The sequence below is a fragment of the Juglans microcarpa x Juglans regia genome, chromosome 4S (assembly GCF_004785595.1).
Source record: "Juglans microcarpa x Juglans regia isolate MS1-56 chromosome 4S, Jm3101_v1.0, whole genome shotgun sequence".
Classification (NCBI taxonomy): Eukaryota; Viridiplantae; Streptophyta; class Magnoliopsida; order Fagales; family Juglandaceae; genus Juglans; species Juglans microcarpa x Juglans regia.
Window position 1 is genome coordinate 25,774,447 of NC_054601.1, and position 20,316 is coordinate 25,794,762.

General features: G+C 35.9%; 3 protein-coding genes, 1 non-coding gene and 1 pseudogene across 4 annotated transcripts; 2 read left to right on the plus strand and 3 right to left on the minus strand.

Annotated features, from left to right (window-relative positions):
- Positions 1-534: 534 nt before the first annotated feature.
- On the minus strand, positions 535-13,011 carry LOC121262365 (annotated as a pseudogene).
- Positions 4,006-4,077, plus strand: TRNAE-UUC. The gene has a single exon. It is a non-coding gene; the product is annotated as a tRNA-Glu (tRNA).
- Positions 4,787-8,406, minus strand: LOC121262362. The gene is made up of 7 exons (XM_041164813.1): positions 7,872-8,406; positions 7,124-7,201; positions 6,877-7,019; positions 6,665-6,735; positions 5,709-5,804; positions 5,453-5,545; positions 4,787-5,339 (listed from the first exon to the last, which is right to left on the minus strand). Exons 1-7 carry the CDS (start codon positions 8,331-8,333, stop codon positions 5,257-5,259), a joined length of 1,026 nt encoding a protein of 341 aa, XP_041020747.1. The 5' UTR covers positions 8,334-8,406; the 3' UTR covers positions 4,787-5,256.
- Positions 9,402-14,038, minus strand: LOC121262363 (ATP-dependent Clp protease proteolytic subunit-related protein 3, chloroplastic). The gene is made up of 10 exons (XM_041164815.1): positions 13,674-14,038; positions 12,951-13,052; positions 12,233-12,355; positions 11,593-11,652; positions 10,967-11,063; positions 10,789-10,862; positions 10,371-10,424; positions 10,200-10,283; positions 9,982-10,109; positions 9,402-9,671 (listed from the first exon to the last, which is right to left on the minus strand). Exons 1-9 carry the CDS (start codon positions 13,956-13,958, stop codon positions 10,014-10,016), a joined length of 975 nt encoding a protein of 324 aa, XP_041020749.1. The 5' UTR covers positions 13,959-14,038; the 3' UTR covers positions 9,402-9,671; positions 9,982-10,013.
- A 1,722-nt stretch (positions 14,039-15,760) lies between these two features.
- LOC121262364 (REF/SRPP-like protein At3g05500) lies at positions 15,761-17,981 on the plus strand. Its single transcript, XM_041164816.1, has 3 exons — positions 15,761-15,909; positions 16,113-16,349; positions 17,241-17,981. Exons 1-3 carry the CDS (start codon positions 15,874-15,876, stop codon positions 17,799-17,801), a joined length of 834 nt encoding a protein of 277 aa, XP_041020750.1. The 5' UTR covers positions 15,761-15,873; the 3' UTR covers positions 17,802-17,981.
- The last annotated feature ends 2,335 nt before the right edge of the window (positions 17,982-20,316 follow it).

Genomic DNA, 20,316 nt, shown 5'->3' on the forward strand with positions numbered 1-20,316 from the left:
CTCATCTCACTTCATCATTACAACTTTCTCAAATCTCCATATAAAATAAAATAAATAATTCAACTTTTTCAAATCTTAAAATAAAAATAATATTAAAAAATATATTCTAATAATATTTTATTCAATTTTTTAACTTTAATTTCATCTCATCTCATCTCTAAAAACAAACAAGCCCTATATGTCTTAAGATCTTCCTATTATTCTATAATACACAAATCCCATAAAGGAGGGGGATCAAGCTGGATAAAATTGCACTTTGTTCATCTGTGAGTGCATGCGCACATTACATTCTTAAAACTCACGTATTGTCACCCAGTATTCCTTAGTGAACATTTGAACAAAAATGTGTAGAAGGAAAGATTATGCAAGTCTCTGCTTTCTCCTGGAGCACTAGTATCAATGTCTCATGTCTGATCCCACGCGGTAGGAAAAATTAAGGGCCATATCCCTCTAGAGTTCAAACTCCTGCCCCGGAAACCCAACCGATGGCTAGAAAAAGCACCATATGCGAACACCAAATATACACACCGGTCATTTAGCAATTTGCAGAACACACATTTTATATATTATTCCCCAAATGGGGTATGTATATAAATCCTTTCAATGTCGCCAGAAAAATGAAAAAGAAAAAGAAAAAAGCACATAATAATAGAACAATACTTGAAAACCAAAACTATTAGAACACATTATACCTTCATAATCCACCGGAACCAAAGGAAAAGGGGAAAGAAAATACTAAATAACTCGAGAGCGAAAACTACAGAGAACATCACCATCCCAAAGCTTGTTTTGGTAGGCCATTGTTTAGCACTTAACTTCCTTCAATCCATAAGCAAAGTAGATAAAGGTCGGATCAGTAGCACCTTCCTTGTAGTATGCGAAAACCAAACTGCCATCATCATGCATGCTTTCACCCACAAAACTGCCACAGATATGAGTCAATGAATCAATACAGTTTTCCCAAAAAATAAAAATAAAAATAAAAGATAAATTGTGGCGAAGAGCCGGGAGCACATACAACTGGAGGTCACTGAGCTTTGAAAGGAGGAACTTGGTCGCCGCCTCAATGTGTTTCTTAAACAAGTCTTGCTGCTCAGGCTCCAATTTGCCTGTCAGATTCTTGATGTACCTCTTCATGTATGTGACAAACTGCTTCTTGTCAAAGGAAGGTTGTTCCTGAAAATATAGCATAAAGCCACTTGTTTGAAATCCAGAGCATGAAAATCAATAAGATTATAGCTAGTATAAGCACTCAGCTTTCTCACCTGAAGCCTAAAGGTATCAACAATGTCAACAACCTTCACAACTTGGTCATCAACTCCTTCATCCTCATCTGCACCTTCTGCAGAAGGGTTAGCCCTATGTCTACATCGACAGCTCCTTGAGCAACCCACTGTTAGACCAAAAATACTAATATTAACCAACGACTATAGAATAAAAAAGCTATATAAAAAGTAAAAAAATACAAAATAAAAAGAAGAAGAAGAGTTTGAACCTTTCCTTCCACCTCCCACAGCATCCCATTCTCAATTTCCTTGTAAGGGAACGAGTCCGAGAGAAGTTCATCGCCTGAAATTTCATCACAAAAATTCAGTTTGTCAGAAAAAAACGCTATTATAGTTCAAAAATAATTTCCACCCATAACAAAGAAGTCCAGATGCGTTTCAACAGTATAACCAAAGAGGAATCTTTTACTCACAAAGGCATCATAAGAAATTACTACCACGAATATTAATGAGATAGGAACATTAGCAACCATATTAAAAGAAACTATAGCCATATATACTTCACTATGCACAACACACACACACACAAATAAATATACATAAACAAATACATACACATATATATCACAATGTGCACGATAGTTATGTGAAACCACCAATTCATTTATATCAGGTACATGAAACCGAAAGGAGTTCATAAGTGAAAAGCCAATCCGAGTAAATTATAAGAAAAAAAGAACCCCAAAATACTTGAACTCAATTTTCTGGTTTCTCAGAAGTTTAAATTATAATTTAGAAGCTCAACTAAACTAATTGAACCTATAAATAATACTAGTTTAAATGCACAGAATTCTCTCCAGAATATTAAAAAGATATACCAAAAATACAGTAATAAGGAAAACAAAATATAAATATTGCAATTTGTGCCTTTCCAATTGGTTTCTTAACATCTATACAGAGCACCAGTTAATGTATAAGAAAACACCAGCCTTCTCACTCACGATTTAACAACCTAAAACCCAGAATGAGAAAATTACGCAGATCTTTTAGATCCGATTGGTTGAATCTTCAATTAGCTTACACACAGAAAATTTCAGCTTTTCAACGCTTAAAGAGAAACAATCATGCTTTTCAATTCTCTCCGTTCAATAAAACCGAAAGCTTATACGTCGACCAAAGCAGCAGAAAAAAATAAAAATATCGTAGGCAACAGTTTTAACTCGGAAAAATGTAGTTAGAAACGTATGAAACCCTAGACCTATTCGAAACAAAAAGATTATAATTAAAGAAATTAAATTAATGAAATTTTCTCTAAAGAATAAAAAATTTGACCTGAGAGAAGATCCTGGTAAACTAGCATGATGGCAGAGTTTCTTTTCTACGGAGTCGAATATGGAAACTTGATAAAAATTGAAAGCAGAAAAGGCAGAAGTGTTTAAGCGTGAGAGCTCGAGGGAGTTTCGGAAGCTTAGAGGCGGTGAATTATTTATAAAGAGAGGGGCGATGAAACAGGAGGAGCGTTTGTTTAAAATTACCAAAACAGGTCCAAGGTTTTTTGGTTCAATTCGAATTGTGTCTCTGCGTGTGTAGAAAAGATGGAACAGGATTCTAATTCCTCGGAGCTTCCATCCTCCCCACCCAGACAACCACCGTAGAGACGTGGAGAGTGTTGTTTATTATTTATTAAATTATGAAAAAATTTAATTGTAAATGATTCTACGTATTAATATGTGTATTCATTTAATATGATTGGTCAGAAAGTAGATTTTATTGAAAACAGTGCTAAGTTGAATTTAGAATATGAATGCAACAATATTAATATACAGATTGATACGTAAACTTGCTTGTACATAATAAAACTGTTAAATTATTTAAGGATGTTTCAAAAATTTATTTATATATTATGAAAATGTGTAATGTTATACGTCACATTCTCATTCTATTTTTATTTTATTGTATAAAATATGATATATTTATCATCATGATTAAGAATTATTTAATAAATAATTAATCAATAATAATAAATGTATCACATTTTATATAATACGATGAACAGTATGGTGTATGAAATTTTCACATCTTTTTGCACTGCACTTTAGCAAGAATTTCAGATTATTTGAATACAAAGTTTTGGCAGAATGAAGCAAGGATGAAGGATAATAATAGAATAACAACTATAATATAACTCAATTACAACTTTATATTAAAAAATTATAAACTTTTTTTTTCCCCATATCAGTAGTGTTTGAGAGAGACTCGAAGCCGTTGAAGGAAGAAAAAGAAAAAAAATACAAAAGGAAGGGTAGGGGTTGGACATTTTAAGCAAGTGATAGGGATGACATGAAATGAAACTTGAGCGAAATTCTCCGTCGGCTCCGAATATCCATTGCATGTGGTCATATTCCTCATTAAAAGCAGCTCATTCGGATAAGAATCAAACTGTGCTACCTTTATCATCGAGAACGACGAGAAGGGTATGGATCAGTGTTATATATATATATATATATATATTAAAAATTATTTTTGTATATATATATATATATTTTTTTTAAAATATTAAAAAATAAACACACTGATCAAAATATTATTTTAACAAGATATTTTGTGCTATATTTCTACATTATTACTTTATTTGATGAGTCAATAAATAAATTTACATATGATCTGCTCTTTTTAAATGGATGGAGATTCATGAAAATGTGAATATAGCTGAGAAATGGGTGAATGTTAAGGAAATAAAGGGTATATAATTTAAATTAGCTTAGATTGTCGTAGAAAATCCGTTGTCGTCCAGCGGTTAGGATATCTGGCTTTCACCCAGGAGACCCGGGTTCGATTCCCGGCAACGGAAACTTTTTTTTCTCTCCTTTATTTTCAGTGCTTTATAGTGCTACCGGTAAACTTGTGTTATCCTCTCATTTTTGCACAAGTTGATGAGTTAGAAAATAGTATGACACTTGCAATCGCAATGGCAACTTCGTGTCTCACTAGTTTTTCATTCACCTTTTAGTCAGAAAATAATTGAACAAACTTGGGTGCTGTTTAGCGCTATTTATGTCGGGAAACCTCTCCAAGGCAAGCCTTCAGACCCACCCCTGCAGAATAAACCTTAGTTTTGTACACCGTGTATATATATATATATATATATATATAAACCACAAACAAACTTGTTCAACTTCTCCACAGCCACAATCCATTAGAAAATGAGTAGCAACCACAATGATTCCCTAAGATTCACATCTTGGAATAAAGTATAAACAGTACAATACAATGCCATCAAACTGAGGAGAGAACAAATTTGTTATTCACCCAACTTAACTTTATTTGAAGAAGGCCAGCAGCTTCCTCTAATAATCTATCTCAATGTTTTTCATTAACGAAAATAAGCTTGCATCCAAAAAACATTCAAGCCGTTTGACATAGCGGAATGAGAGTGGAATAAAATATAATATATAGCATAACTCTACCATATGACTAGTTTTACCAAATGGCACCTTAAGAACACCAAAAAAGAGAGGAAAACAAAAACAAAAAAAAAAGGGACTCCAGGACTCCCAAGTGCACAACACTTCTTGGGAAATAATAATTTGTGAAGGAATGAATGTTCCCAGGACAATCAATTCAGAAGTACACCTTGAATCTGACCTGTGTGTGTTCCACACTAACAATACTGAACAGGTACTGAATACAGCCCTGCAGTATGCTTTGTTTGAATGCAAAGCCACCGATCATGAATCCAAAATTTGGGAAAAGCAAAGCCATCTCCACGTTGAGAGTTTATGCATCTTATAATCCACAATCATTTGGACTGACTTATGGCTCATCTGCTGCATGGAGCTCATCCAATGTCTCGATTATCTTCCACTGTCAGAAACTACATTAGTAATATATTTTCAGGAGAGAGCGAGCAGGGCACCATCTTACAGAAAAAGAAACAGTTGGCAAGGCTATTTGAAGTATGTTGGCATGTTTTGAATGGTAGAATCCAACATATGATGCAGGAAAAGCATGCGTTGTATCGAGAAGAGCATCAACAAATAAAAATTTGATAATCTGGCACCGCATCTCCTACATTCAAGTAGTTGACATCAACTACAATATCCCCAAGGTCATCTGGCCAGCACCAACAGTGTTGTGTTAATTTTGATCCTTCAAAATCATATAAAAGCAACTGATCTAAATATCCAGGAACCTAGTAGTGCAGAAAATATAATGAAAGGCCAGACCTTCATATATTGTCCTTGCATTACGTACATATTCGGGTATGAGGTCTCTATATATTACTCCTTCTGGGTAGGCATCCAGCACCACCAAGACTCCTGTGGAATTATTTTATGAAAGCCAAATAAAATATACCTGGTGATGGAAGAGAGTCTGCGTGCTTTCTTTGAACTTCAAGAAATTAAACATGCATCTTCCTCAAACATCCAACCCACCCCCAAGCTAAACATTTAACAACTTTGGATAAGTTGGGAAAGGTACCTGGTGCCACCCAAGCTTTAGACAAATTGCTAGGCAATGGAGCCAGCCAGAGAATATTTCGCAAGTTCATTGAATCATCATATTTCACATTAGACCCTAAATGATAACATTAATATTAGTACAATCTTGCACTGTAAGTGCTAGAATTTCCAAGTCGACTGTCCTATTAAAGTTTAAATATTAAAGGGCTAAAACACATTTTTCACCTCTAACTATAAGGTGTTTTACACTTTGCACTCAAAATTACCAAAACTGACACATTGCACCTCCAGTTACTGTTGACTATCATATAATACCTGTTGTTAAGATCCAATGGTCAACATTGTGCCACATCACCTGTCTTCCGCCATCTTAACTGTCAGATTTGAACAAAGGGTGCTATTTTCCAGTTGGAATGAAGAAAAACTCGTGACTGGCGTGGAGAGTTTGATGGTGCAATGTATTAGTTTTGGTAGAAAGTGAAACACTCAGTAGTTTTAGGGTGAAAAGTTATTTACCCAATATTAAAAGATCCGTCATCATTCTCTTTTCATTAGTAACATGGTGTATCATAGACAGACTAAATGAAAAAAGAAACATTTAGATAAACCACGATTTAATAACTCCACTTCTGTGTTTTTTCTTTACATATGAAACCCCTAGTGAAAGAGAGAAGTTTAGTGTCTTGAACATATTTTTTTTATAAGTAAAATAACATTTTATTGATAGTAGTAAATAGGCATAGTCCAAGTACACAGGAGGTATACAAACAGCATACACCTAGTTACAAAATAAAGAGCTAAAAAGTGACACAAGAAAGTCATTTAGGCAAGCTCCATTAAGAACACAAGAAGAGGCCCAAAGAAATAAAGTATGAAAGAAGAAACAAGCCAGGGTAATAAGATGTAGAATCTGAAAGAGAAATGTAATGAAATGGTATAAAACAACATGTGATGGTGTTATTTAGTAAATATTACCCATTTGACAATAGCCCATATTGTATGGAAAACGTTCTTTATCATATGCTGGGTATTCTTTAGCATGGAACCTGTCAAACATTGAGTTCTAATGTCATTAAGAGCGTCGAGGATAGCATGTAAGCTCGTTCCACCCCTTCGACAAATTCTTTTGCAGCATAATTGGCACTGAACATTAAAAGAGTGGTGTGACAAGGATAATAACAACTTACAATATACCAAGTCTTCCAGTATCTATTGCAAGAAAAAGGTGACCGTGAAAGAAATCATAGCGATCAAGGGATATGTCCAACCCTATAGTTGGACCCCGGGCAACAATGATCTTAAACAAAAATTCCAAATATGAATTTAAATCCTGCCATTTGACAACAAAATATTACAACTCTCTGGAAAAAGGTCATGAAACATTATTCCTGTGATACAAATAGGACGTATTAAGGCAGCTAAAACATTACAAACCTCGCTTATAAAACGTCTCCCATACGGTGTTCTAGTCAGCTCACATCGGCATTCTTTTGATCTTTCAACATCAGGAACCTATTACATCTAAATAAAATATGTTTTACTCATCAACATTCTAAAACAAATTTGAGGTTTAAGCACTCTACAAGACTAACAAAAAGACTATGTCTTACAAATTTCAATGCAAGACACACGAACATTGCCAACATTACCAATAAAATACAACACTGCATCGCATAAAATTGTAGCATAACAATCTGAAGCCGTGCCCTCTCTCCACATGGCGCTTTTTCAACGAGATTTAAACATCAAATTTATCATATATAATCTACTTGATTTCACGGTCAACACTTCTAGCAATCAAAATCAATCTCAGAAATCATAGCATCGCAATTCATATAAAAGGCATCCAGTTCTATGCAATCACAAAGTTTAGAAAAGGAAATGCAAAATTCTTCAAATTGCACTCATTTTAAAACAATCTCAGAAGAAGCAACAAGATCCCCGTAATTTTCCTATCATGTTCCTATATCACATGGAAAGTTTAGTCGGTAAAACGAATACATATAGACCAAATATATAAGTAAAAATTCCAACAAGTTAGGATATATTTGGCATTGGCCCAATTGAGACTGAACCAAAACCTTAATAAAACAGTAAGCCTATTACCAAGTAGACTGCATAGGGAAGTATATACAAGGACACTCATGAAAACAATTAAACAAACAAAAAAATGTCAACTGACAGTGATGATGGTGGGATCTAGGACGCGATGTATAGCAGCTGGGTCACCACCGGAATCAACAGCAAGCCGAGCCAGCTCAAGAACCGGCTCGGGCGGCCACCAAATGAGCTCATCTTCCTCTCTTTGACTCCTTCCACCAAATTGGATCGAACCCAAGTCTTTTCTCAGAGTCAAGCACTTTCTAGAATTCATTTTGGGTTTTGGGGGAGCAAAGGGAACAAGGAATTTAAGGCAAGATTTGAGGTCCTGGGCTATGAGGGGATCGATGGTGGAAGACTGGGACTTGGGCCCGAGCAGAGAAAGCAAGTCTGAAGGGGTGGCTTTGGGTGTGGAAGATGGCGAAGGTGAAAGCGAAGTGGAGGATGGTTTGTGAAAGAATGGCGTCGATGAAGAAAACGAGGCTGTGAGGGAGAGGGAGAGGGAGAGCAGGGTCAGTCTCATTGAGAGAGAGCATTTGCCCATCGCTCTGTCTCGTATCGCTGTTTCCCTCTGCTCGTGCGGAGACCAATATGGGCAATAAACAGGGAAATAATATTATGCAATTAGTTTATTCTACTCACTTTATATAGTAATGTGATATCACAATGTGTGATATTGCGTGACTTATTAAAAATAGAATTATGTTATGTACAGTTATTTTTATATATTTTTTTATATAATTTATTATTATTATTGGTCAAAATAGTTATTTTATATTTTAATAAAATAATACAGTCAATTACATCAGTAGTGTATGCAAAGAGTATAAAAAAATGCTACACATAAAATTTTTGTTAAAAATATAAATTCTTTATATATAGAGAATTTTAAATTTTTTTTATATTTTTAACGTCATTTTATTTTAAATATATATTTTTAAAATTTTTTTAATAAATCATATACACTAAGTAAGTTAAGAGACACTAACATTACTCATAAACTTATAACAGAAATGCATAGACAACAGATTGGGGATGTACGTTTATTAGTTATTTTCTAATTAATTTCAGAATCATTCATTAGATTTTAAACCCTTGTGTTTGTAAGAATTTAACTTTTCGCATATCTTATTCTTAGGAACTTTATAATTTAATCATTTAGGTCATCTCTAGTTAAGTTTTTGTGTGAGCCAATCAGAGGTTGAAACAACTTTAAGAAAATTTTCATTATCATTAAACAAAATAAAAAAGCTAAAAACTAGTTTTTATAATATTTTGTTATTTTATTGCAAAGGATGGCATAGAAATTATTGAATAAAAGAAATTAAACTGCAAATTTCTTAAAATTCAATGATTGGGTTACTTAAAAAGTGAAAATCCAACGAGCCTATTGCAAAACGAATTACATAAAAATAATCTTAATCTAACTTCATCTAATCCATTAGATCTACTTTACAATAAAAATCACATTATAATCTGACGAACCAGATCAAACCACATCAGTTTATAGAATTATTTTTATATAATCTATTTGTAACTAGAGTATTTCCCATCTTGGTATCATGTTCTAAAAAAAAAGGATGATCATGGGTTCAATCCTGCCTGCAAGAACTTTTAAGAAAATTTGCTCTCATACTTTCTAAAAAGGAGAACGAAATTGTTTCAAGTATAACGAGATCATGTATTTGAGCCAAAAAAAATTTGACCGTATCATAATGTATAAGGTTGTACAGATGATTAATGTAGAACTTAAAAAGCCACCCGATTGCCATCAATGCAGAACAGAAATGTAATATATGATGAAGTCCATGAGCTGCAGACTGCACATGAATTGGCAATCATATCCGGCTAAAGGGTCCATTGCAGCTATACTTCATATTTCCTGCAAAAACAATGTTCATGAGATCGATCAGTTCCAATGATTACTGTTCCACTCTTTTCCTCATTCAGGAAGCCTGTTGAAGTAGCGAAATAGCGGATACTCAAATTTCAAATCTTATCAGGACAGTACTGTCCAGGACAATCAATTATACAACCTAGATTTTGCACCACAGAGATGGAAAACCCTCTCAGCTGAATAAAATGTCCATGTTCTGCCAACACATCTTCCACATGTAGCACCACTCTTTCAGTTTATTACCACTGGCATTTATATTTTCTAGACAATAAATATCAAAGTTAAAGTTACTCACAGTCAGAAGCCACATATCTGCCCAAAGATAAATTAAAGCCCATCTACGACTTTGATGCCAGCACCCTTGTCCCAGTCCTCTGGAGGGGCAACATCTGCCATTATCTTTTCCTGACCACGCCAAAGAATCTGTACCCAGTAATCCGGCATCAGCTCAGGAGACCCAAACAGAGCGACACGTGAGACAATTTACAGAAACATATATATGATAGAACTTACCTTGTCTATAACACCGAATTGCTTAGCTCTTGTAGAATCCATATAAAACGGTCTTTTCATCTTATCAAACACGGTCTCGACTGACTACAAAAGATGAATTTATTGGATGAGTGACTTCATTTTATCCAGTTTTTAATAAACCAACAAAGCTAACTAATGCATCATACTCACATTTCCAGTGTGCTTTGCCAGGAGTTCTACAAGAGTGTCCCTGTTTGTTATTACCTGCAAAAGCAATTAGCACGCTATGATCATTTCTGAAAATGTGAATTAAGGGGGAGGGCTCCAAGGGTAAAGCTCAAAAATTAAGATTCCCCATAATCAGGTAATCCCTTATCATAGTAAACAATAATGGTCACAATAAGCTCATACTCCAAGCTGCAATCACATGATCACGGTTTTAATGAAGATTCCTCGTCTCTTCTAACTGGGGTGTAAAGGAACCATCAAATGACAAGATGCTAGCCCAGATACTACATTGGAATGTATTTGGATAATAAAGGAAAGAGGAACAAACTGACCCATGCATCTTGGATACTTTGTTCCTCAATTATATGGAAAGTTAGAGAACACAGGAGTTTGTAACTACCTCTTTTGCACGGATTAGAACATCACTTGCGGGCATCAACCCAGATGATGGGACACGAGGTTGTTGGATCATGGCTGAAAAAGAATTCAAGTGAACACTTGATATGGCATTGGAAAGGAGAAAGGATGGAAGCATTGAGAGACCACATCCCAAATTAAAAAGGCCAACTACATCGTACCCTTGGCATGCGGCATCATAAACCGTTTACCCTTAGATCCAGCTGCAAGTAGCAGACAAGCCTGACCTATAGCGGCTCCAACAGCGACTGTATGTATCTGTGTAACAAGCAACGGTTATATAACAAGAAGAAAAAAACTATAAACATTGAAACTATTAAAATCACACTTCATAGTCTAACAATGAAGAAAGTAAAAACATCATATAAACATTTGAGACATCCAGAAAATACTTCTAATCCATCTACTTTGTGTTATACAAAACTCCGTTACAGCCTAAAAGGGGGACATTAGAGGGGTGACATTTATAGACATGGGACTCATTTAGGTTACTTTTATGAAAGAACCAGCTCATCCCACCACTGCTATCACCTATACATTGCTTCCATCTCACCACCACCACCACATCAATTTAATTGCTATGGCTACCAGAAACCAACACAGAACTACCACCTATAGTCCTGCCGGAATGCCACCATTCCCACAGCCAACCCAACCTATACTGTGGTTGCCACGTTACAAATTGCCAAGTAACATCACCACCAACGCAACATCATGCTACAACAATCACAATCACCAACTTACTGCATAAGCAGGAAAAATTGGAGAAATTTGAAAAGAAGCTCACCTCATTCTTTAACTGCATCATTGCATCATAGATTGCAAAACCCTCTGTCTCCATCCCAACCTGAAAGATAAGCAGTTTAACTTGATTAGATTAATTGATTGAAAGCATTAAGAAGAAAATGACTAGGAAAAATTTACAAATACACAACAAGGCACAAAATTCCGATTGGCTACGTCTTGGTTTTAGAATTTATGTAACCCTCAAGGCTGCCTTTTCCTTTGTACAAGATATTCCTCCTCTGATTGGCTTAGAGGTATCTACTTAGGTCCAATCTTGCCATTCCTGACTCTAGGGTTTCAAGATAGTTCCAAATTGAGACAAGTCAAATGGTCATATATTGCTTTTCATAATAATACATAATTTTTTTTATCACATTTGTTACATTTTTTTTCGTAATAACAAAAAACAGATTGGTTATCCAAACTCACCCTACCTTAAAGTGACAAAACCATATTGCAAGCAAGACTGCTTCAAATGGACCGGGTTTCAAACATTTTTTTTTTTTTATAAGTGAGGGTTTCAAACATATTAGACAAGATTAATTAAAATACTGCAACACATTGCCTAATCTATAGCAAATAAAAATTAAACATACCACATTTCATGTGTGTTACATGGTATAATTTAGTGTGAAACTTACTGTTTCACCATCATCACGAGTAGTTCCCGTAGAATTTATATAAAGGTATATTGGTTCTTTGGGATCCATCCATTGAAGGTACATCAATTCTGCAACGATAAGCTCCGTCACAGCTGGCACCAACTGATAGATATAAATAGTTAAATTGTAGCATGAATTGCAAAAAAGACTGGAAAAATAAAGTTTATTTATATGTAAAAATAAGACTAGAAAAATAAAGTTAATGTGAACTATTAACAGCATATAAGGGAATAGCATGGATAGCAAGAGAGACTGGAAGAATAAAGTTGATGTGAAGCGACTAGATGGAACTAAAACAATTCTGAAGTTAAAGTTAATGTGAAGTGCCTTTAATGGCTTTCATGCATTAAACAAAACAATTATGAAGTGACTAGATGGAACTAAAAAAGAATATAATTCACCATAAAAACACCATATTTCTGAAGTACACAAAAGAACATAGACGATATCTGTGAGGAATTTATTCCATAATAAATTTAACAGGTGTTAATATGAGTGTTCCATCTGTATACCGCTCCAAGAGAGGCACACTCTGGACTTTAACACCAAATAACATTTTTTATGTTAATAATGTGATAAACCTCACCTCCCCTCACATCACCCCAATACAAACCAGCTTGCCCAACAAACAAAATGAGTGGCTACTTTATGGTGGCAGGAATTTTTTTTTCAATAAATGGTATATTCAAGCACTTACAGGCATGCCGATGTAAACAATCCTCCCGTGAAGAAGCAGAGAAGGCAAGTCCGGTGGAGGTCTTCTGGGCCTATGCTCATTGTAGGAAACTGATCTTTCCACCTAATTCAATCAGATAATTCCAACAAATAAGCGAAACTACAAATCAAAAAAAAAAAAAGCACTCAACAACAAATTAGAACACAGATAAACTTTAAAACTTGGCTCAATCAACACTAAGCATGAAAATTAAACTAGAGCAACGTTTGCACCCGTATAACTTGAGGGATCATATTGGGGGATAAATAGATAATGTTCAGAATTCGCACAAGTCTTCGTACAATTTTCATTCAAATGATTTTTTTGTTGTTCCAAAATCTATTCAAGGTAAGTTCTTATTCAAAATTTAATTTTTAGTGGAACTTATTTTTATCTTCCCCCAACACCCCCCCACCCACCCACAATACACCCCGAGAGACGAACATTCTTGAGATATCATAAATTTTCTACTTCAATGTTTTCCAATTGAAGCAAACCAGAAAATCCATATGGGAGCTTTTTTCCAGGAAAACAAAGCGTCACAATATTGGAATCAGACAAACCCGATAAAATTAACTCAACAATTCAATCATTTCAAAGCAAATATATACAATCTAAACCAAAATATACCGACCTGCAAGCATACACGTATATACACGCAAGATATAGAAGTATAGAGAAGAGAGAGAGAGAGAGAGAATATACTTGTGCAGGAGTAGCCATGAGCTGGGGAGAATCAAATAAGTCCAAGTAAGGAGGAGTGTCAGAGTTCACGGGCCGGTTTAGAAACGTTTCGGGCGAGGTAGCAGCCACCGAAGCGAGCTTCGAAAGAAACGGGTCCTTAGGGTTTATTGGGGGAATGGGGACTTTGCCTTTGTTTTGAGCATTTACCGCAAAAGGGGTCCTTAAATATCTTCGTCTAAAGGACTGTGAAGAAGTCGAAGCTGATGGGAGCGGAGAGGCCATGGGAAAGTGAAGAGTACTAGCCATAAGTTTCGGCTTTTGAGTGTGTGTTACAGTCTCGTTGTGTGGTGAAAAGCAAAGAAAATGTTGGTATTCTGCCTCGAGAAGCAAGAAGAAGCTGGTGATGGAGATTTAGCGGGTGGAGGAGTGAGGCGGGTGGGTCGGGTCATCGATGACTCCATTGGGTCAACTTAACATAGTTTATGGGTTAGATGTGCGGGCCCTCTGAACCTCAGGCTTGTTGAACACTTGGAGAATCCAACTCTCCAGCCCAGCCCAACTATAGTCATTCGGCTAGATACATCACATGCCCAAAGAAAAAACAGTGGGATGGTTGGAAACTTCCACGCCGTTATGTGTGAGAAAATTGTCTTATTATCCTGCCGGGCTCTTTTTCCAAAGTACTGATATATAATAATTGTTTGAAGTTGAAAGATGGTTAAAATTTAAATAATTTGTATCTAAAAACTTCACATTAGATTGGACATCTTTAAAAAATTTAAATTTTAACTACAGTGCTTTATCAAATATAGCTAACTATAATTGTTTTATCAAACATTAAAATATTAGTTTCTCACTCCAAACAAATAAATTAAATTAATTAGAATATAATTAACATTTAATATTTAGAATATAATTATTATTAACATTTAATAATATTTTTTTAAATATTAATTTAATTAAAATATAATTATTATTAACATTTAATTGGTAGAACTATAAAATGTGATAAAAATAAAAATAATTAATTAATTATTAAAATAATAATATTTTATTATTATATAGAAAGTAAATGGATAATCTAATGTGTGGATTGAATTTAAATGAAATATGTAAATGTAAATTCATGTGATATTAGCTAAAATTTGAAGATGCATTTGGCCAATCTAATGAGAATGTTCTTAGCCAGAGAAAATCCTCTTTTGAACAGGTCAGCCCTCCATCTTTATTCTGTTTATTTCTCATTTCTTAATATTTATAAAAAGATTTTATAAATATAAATTTATAAATTGACATGATTTAATATGATATATTAGCCGATTTTACAACAAAAATTATTGAATAATTTAACGTATCATATCGAATCATATTAATTTATAATTTTTTTTTGTAAGGATTTCTTTATAAACCAAAGTATTTCTCTTCTTAGATAGATTTAATTATTCGTATTATATTCTTAATATTTTTTCTCATGTTTGGACTAGATTTTAAAGAATAAATAGATAAACCTTATGTATGTTATATTGTAAAAATTAATATATAAAATAAAAATAGATTTTAATGATGTATTTTGAAGAATAGGATAAAGATACCCTAAATGCTTATTAATTCTTTATGTTATGTTCTTAAGTTGTGGTATTTAATTTAATTTTCTTAATATTTTTTTGATGATGTGGTACGTAAAACAAAATGAGACATTTCACTGTTTCACAAAGTTCATAGAGTCAGAGATCTTTTGAAATTTGGAATTTGGACACTCGAAGAAGTACAACAAAGTTCATAGAGTCATAGAGTCAGAGATCTTTTGAAATTTAATTTTCTCTAAAATAAATGCCAAAATTTATTTACTTTAATTAAATTTTAATATAATAACAAAGCGATTTAAAGCCGAAGCGTATTTCTCGGTATCCTGATTCCTCACCAAAGAACAAGGCCGAAAGGAAGAAACGCGCCTTTGTAATTTCTGGAAGTTGAACCTCCTACTATGTATCACACTGTTTATGTTTATTATATCATTAGCAACTTGCGAATAAAAAAAAAAAAAAAAAAGGAAGAAACGCCTTCTTCACCGCGCTGTGAACGCGAGTTCGTTAGTTCCAAGGAGATCTGATTCGTGCCACTTATATAAACCTCATCCCTCCTATATCGGCCAATGTTAACCTAGTAATCTCTCTCTCTTTCTCTCATTCACTCGCATATTTTTTTTCTTAGTTGCTCGATCATGGTTGAGGAAGATTTGGGATCGCAGGCTGAGATGGTACGAAAATTCTCATTCAAACATAAGTATTCTTTTGTGTTTTTTTGCTTTAGTTTTCGAATCGTGCAATTGGGTTTCTGATTTTGTTTTCAACCGAGTTTCTATGCTTAAATTGACGAACGAGTTATGATTTTTAGATTTTACGCAAAGAGGCTGACTTGGATTTTTTTTTTTGGGTGGTGGGTTGATTTTTGTGGTGGAAGAGAAAGGATGAGGATGATGGGGAGCAGAGGCAGCTGAAGTACCTGGAGTTTGTGCAGGTGGCAACAATTCACTCCATGATGTGCTTCTCGAACCTCTACTGTTACGCAAAGGACAAGGCGGGTCCTCTGAAGCCCTGGGTTGAGACAGTCGAGGGCACCGTCAAGAGCGTCGTTGGACCTGTCTACGACATGTTCCAAGACGTTCCTATCGAGGTCCTCTTGTACGTGGACCGCAAGGTGAGTGCTCCTGCTCGTGCTTTTGATTTCAACGAATCACAATATTCTCACAATAGATTTATATAAACTCGTCGGGTGCTATCCAGTTACTTATTATCCGGTAATTTTGAGTTTAGTAGAAAATTCAGTTCGGGATTGGAAGTAGGAAACTTTGAAACTGTTGGGATGGTTTTGGCTTTTGAGGGTGGCGTTTCTTGTGACTGATCAGTAACATCTTTTCTATTTTAGCATCTCTCTCTCTCTCTCTTTCTCTCTTTTGGGTGGGTGGGGGTAAGGGGTACTTAGCATGTTTCACAAGAGAAGTGATAAGTTCACAAAGAGATATCACAAAACAAAATTCATAAACTAATGTGGTTAGCTGCGAAACACTAGATATTCTTCACATTAAAAAGAGTTTTACAATCTGATCTACTACAACAAGTCATATCAGATTGTGAACTTTATTTTTTGAGATCTCTTTGTGAACCAAAAATTTAGTTTGAAAGTCTATAAGACAAGTGAGCAGTCTCTTGTTGGCTGTTCTTATCTCCTATATTTGGCCATCTAAAAGTCCAGAGTGCTGAAATAGCCATGCTGGTCTCAGAGGCAGATGATGTACACAGTCCCAGCCCATTCCACATACTGGAATTCAATTAAGAAGCCTCTCTTTTGTCCATTTTGACATCTTTCCTGCTAAATTAAGAGCTTCTTGGTATGGTGAAGAAATAACTGTCATCTTTGATCTTCTTGATGTGATACTGCATTTGCATTTTCTGATTAGTTGTTAAGAGCCTTTTATTGGTAATTGGGCCCTGGAGTTTGAGATTTTTTTTTTTTTTTTTACATCTTCATCTTGCATTTTCTCAAAATGAAGTTATATTATTTTAGTCTATTGATCCCTTCTTATTGCAGGTCGAGGCGTCTGTGACTGAATTGGACCGCCATGTGCCTCCAATCATCAAGCAAGCTTCTTCCCAGGCCTTCTCAGCTGCTCAAAGCGCCCCAGAGGTAGCTCGAGCTGTTGCCTCTGAAGTTAAGCGTGCTGGGGTGGTAGACACCGCTTCAGGTATTGCCAAATCTGTTTTCACCAAGTGCGAGCCAACTGCTAAAGATCTATACTCCAAGTATGAACCAAAAGCAGAGCAGTGCGCGGTGTTAGCTTGGCACAAGCTCAGTCAGCTGCCCCTCTTTCCCCAAGTGGCTCAAGTTGTTGTCCCAACCGCAGCTTATTGTACAGAGAAGTACAACCAAACAGTGCGCAACACTGCAGAGAAGGGTTACAGGGTTTCGTCTTACCTGCCCTTGGTCCCTACAGAAAGGATTGCCGAGGATTTCAGGGGCGCTAGTGCTGAACCAGAGCCTTTGCTTACCAATGGAAATGAAGCTACTGTGGCAGCCCATTGTGGGCTTTGGTTGGTCCTGTTGGTTGTATGTTGTATTAGCCTCTGGCTATTTCTTTTATTTTCAAGATAAGTCTTTAGTCGGGCCGTGGCCCATATACTGTTGTTAGCCTTGATTGAACTGTCTTTATTTTTAGAGTCTTGTTAAGTTGGCCTGGCCCATTAATTAGTAGAGGTCAGTATTTGTAGTGGTTTAGAACGCAATTGTAAGGGGTACAGAATCTGAATACAATTTTATTTCCATTTTCTCTTCTTCTTCTCCTTCTCTGTTGGAGATTGCTCCCCTCGAAGTGAACAATTTCTCAGTCATTTTCATCAAGCATATTCAGGTGTGTTACAAAGTGGTATTAGAGAGACACCGATCTCTATGCTATCAATTTATGGAAATGGAAGAAATTCTCTCATCATTACTCAAAATCGAGTTGATCGAACAATTACAGCAACGTTACGAAGTTATCCTGCAGACATTCAAAGATGTTAGTAACAATTTTGAAGATTTCAGAAATAACTTCAATAAAGAGTTGGCCTATTTGGAGCGCCAAGTTTGTGTGTTGCAGGAAGACGAATAACACGTAGCGATGGAGGAAGAAAAAGGGGAAGTCAATCCCAACGAGATTCATTTTCTCTTTGTTCCAAAAAATCCCTCAATTCTTCCGTTTTCCCCTTTTCCAACGATGGTGCCAAGCAATAATCAAACCATAGCCGGAAACTGAGGGACCCAGTGATTGGGACCATTCTCAGCCTCAACGACAAGGATGGTGACGTTCTTGATTTCCTTTGCACCAGATGGGAGTTTGACCCATGTGGTGTTCATTTTCCCTATCTCTGCTCCTCATCTTCTCAAATTTTCTTGAGAAGGGGAGTCACTCAGATTCATTTCCTTTCATATACTTTCTCGAGAAACAAACACATTTTCCACACTTTCCATTTCTTTTCCCATGGTGCGTACCAAGCATTCTCTCAAGTCTCACTGTAGGAGCCAAGAATGCCCCTATACAGATTAAACCCCCCAAAACCTTCGTCTTCTCACTGTTCCCGCTAAGATCTTTCTTCCCCACAGATCAGATGTTCACTCTCTCTCACTTAACAGACATAGCGATCCACTCTCTGCTCAAACTCTCTCAAAAACTTTAACCCTAGGTGTGGTTCCACATCCATCACTATTGATCCAATCCCATCCACACCAGTCCCATTCATCCATGGCGGACAAGGCAGTTCTGTTGGATTTTCTGTCACCTTCGTCGCCGTTGGGCCACTCGGTGATCCCCACAGTCAACAAGCTGTAGAACACCTTCGGACAGCTCGATATTTATTTTCAAGCACCCATTACTGGCACACGTTTAGAGGAAGCCATATATATATATTTTTTTATTGATGTAAAGGAAGGATGTTGAGCAGAATGTTGTCACCTACAAAACCTTGATAAAGATTAATGGGAAGGCTCTTGAGCATGAGAAGGCGACATCTTGTGCCCGAGATGCGGAACAGAGGGACTGAACTGACTTCCCTTACCTACTCAATGATAATATTTTTATGGTAGACTGCAATTAGAACTCTCTGTGTAAGTTTTAAAAATTTACAAGACATATCCAATCAGAGCAGCGTTTCCGATGGTGAAGATACATCGATAGTAGTGGCTGGAATAACTGTTCAATTGGGGACTGGTGACAGAATAAAAATAGCTAAGGGCCATTACAAAGAGTGAGGTATACTACGGGAAGGTGTGGCCCCTCAACTGTATGATAAAATGCCTGAAAATGGCCCTTGCTGATTGGAACTCAATGATTTATGGGTACATCAAGAACTTGAATGAATCAATGGATAATTCTGGGCTTCAGGATCTGTTTCAGAAATTTGAGAATGTTTTGTATTGTAAAGTTCCCATGTCACAGGATGGGAAGAAGCCCTCCAAGTACGGGGAAATTGCTAGTTTTGTTATAGCAAAGGAAACAATGGGACTTCTAGATGTTTTAACTTAGCAAACTTTGATAACCCAGATGAAGCAAGACAAGCAATGGAAGAGATGAATGAGATTCATGAGGGTAGGAACAGAAGCACTCAAAAGAGCTTTTCTGCAGATGCTTTATATATAAAAAAACATCAATGGTAGGGCTCAAAGGATTCAGGATGTAGGTGAGCATGGTCAAAGTGGATTGGTCTGTGAAAACTCAAATGGCCCATCCAAGTTTCTTATTATGTGCCCGAATTCAATAAAAAATACCTTGCTGCATGATGGTACCTTCATTAGTAAAGAGGACCCACCCTTGTTTATTAATTCATGGGTAATTGAGTTCTGGAAATGTTATTTAGCCGGAAAGGATATTGTGGAGACAAGTGGAGTTAGTTCTGTAGTGGAGCAAAATGCTTTCATGATTCTCATTGCTGCTGATACCCTTGCAAGGAGGAAAGAAGGTCTGTCAATTACGGGCCCCTTTCTTTTATTCTTTGTACCATCCCAGGAGAAAACAGCTAAGGCTGCCTATCTATCCAAGAATCCATTACTTGTGATTGTTGGATTTTTTGTGTATGGATTGGAGGACTTCAGATGGCTTGTTCTGGTAATAGCCGTACTTGCTACAGTGGTAGGA

Coding starts and splice junctions, on each gene's coding strand:
- LOC121262362 (XM_041164813.1), bottom strand. CDS start 8,333: ATGGGCAAATGCTCTCTCTCAATGAGACTGACCCTGCTCTCCCTCTCC. Junction 5,805..6,664: donor TATGGGCTATTGTCAAATGG/GTAATATTTACT, acceptor GTTATCATTTAG/GGTCTAATGTGAAATATGAT. Junction 5,340..5,452: donor TGCAAGGACAATATATGAAG/GTCTGGCCTTTC, acceptor GGTGCTGGCCAG/ATGACCTTGGGGATATTGTA.
- LOC121262363 (XM_041164815.1), bottom strand. CDS start 13,958: ATGGCTAGTACTCTTCACTTTCCCATGGCCTCTCCGCTCCCATCAGCT. Junction 13,053..13,673: donor TCATGGCTACTCCTGCACAA/GTATATTCTCTC, acceptor TGATTGAATTAG/GTGGAAAGATCAGTTTCCTA. Junction 11,064..11,592: donor TGATGCAGTTAAAGAATGAG/GTGAGCTTCTTT, acceptor CTTGTTACACAG/ATACATACAGTCGCTGTTGG.
- LOC121262364 (XM_041164816.1), top strand. CDS start 15,874: ATGGTTGAGGAAGATTTGGGATCGCAGGCTGAGATG. Junction 15,910..16,112: donor TGGGATCGCAGGCTGAGATG/GTACGAAAATTC, acceptor TTGTGGTGGAAG/AGAAAGGATGAGGATGATGG. Junction 16,350..17,240: donor TCTTGTACGTGGACCGCAAG/GTGAGTGCTCCT, acceptor TTCTTATTGCAG/GTCGAGGCGTCTGTGACTGA.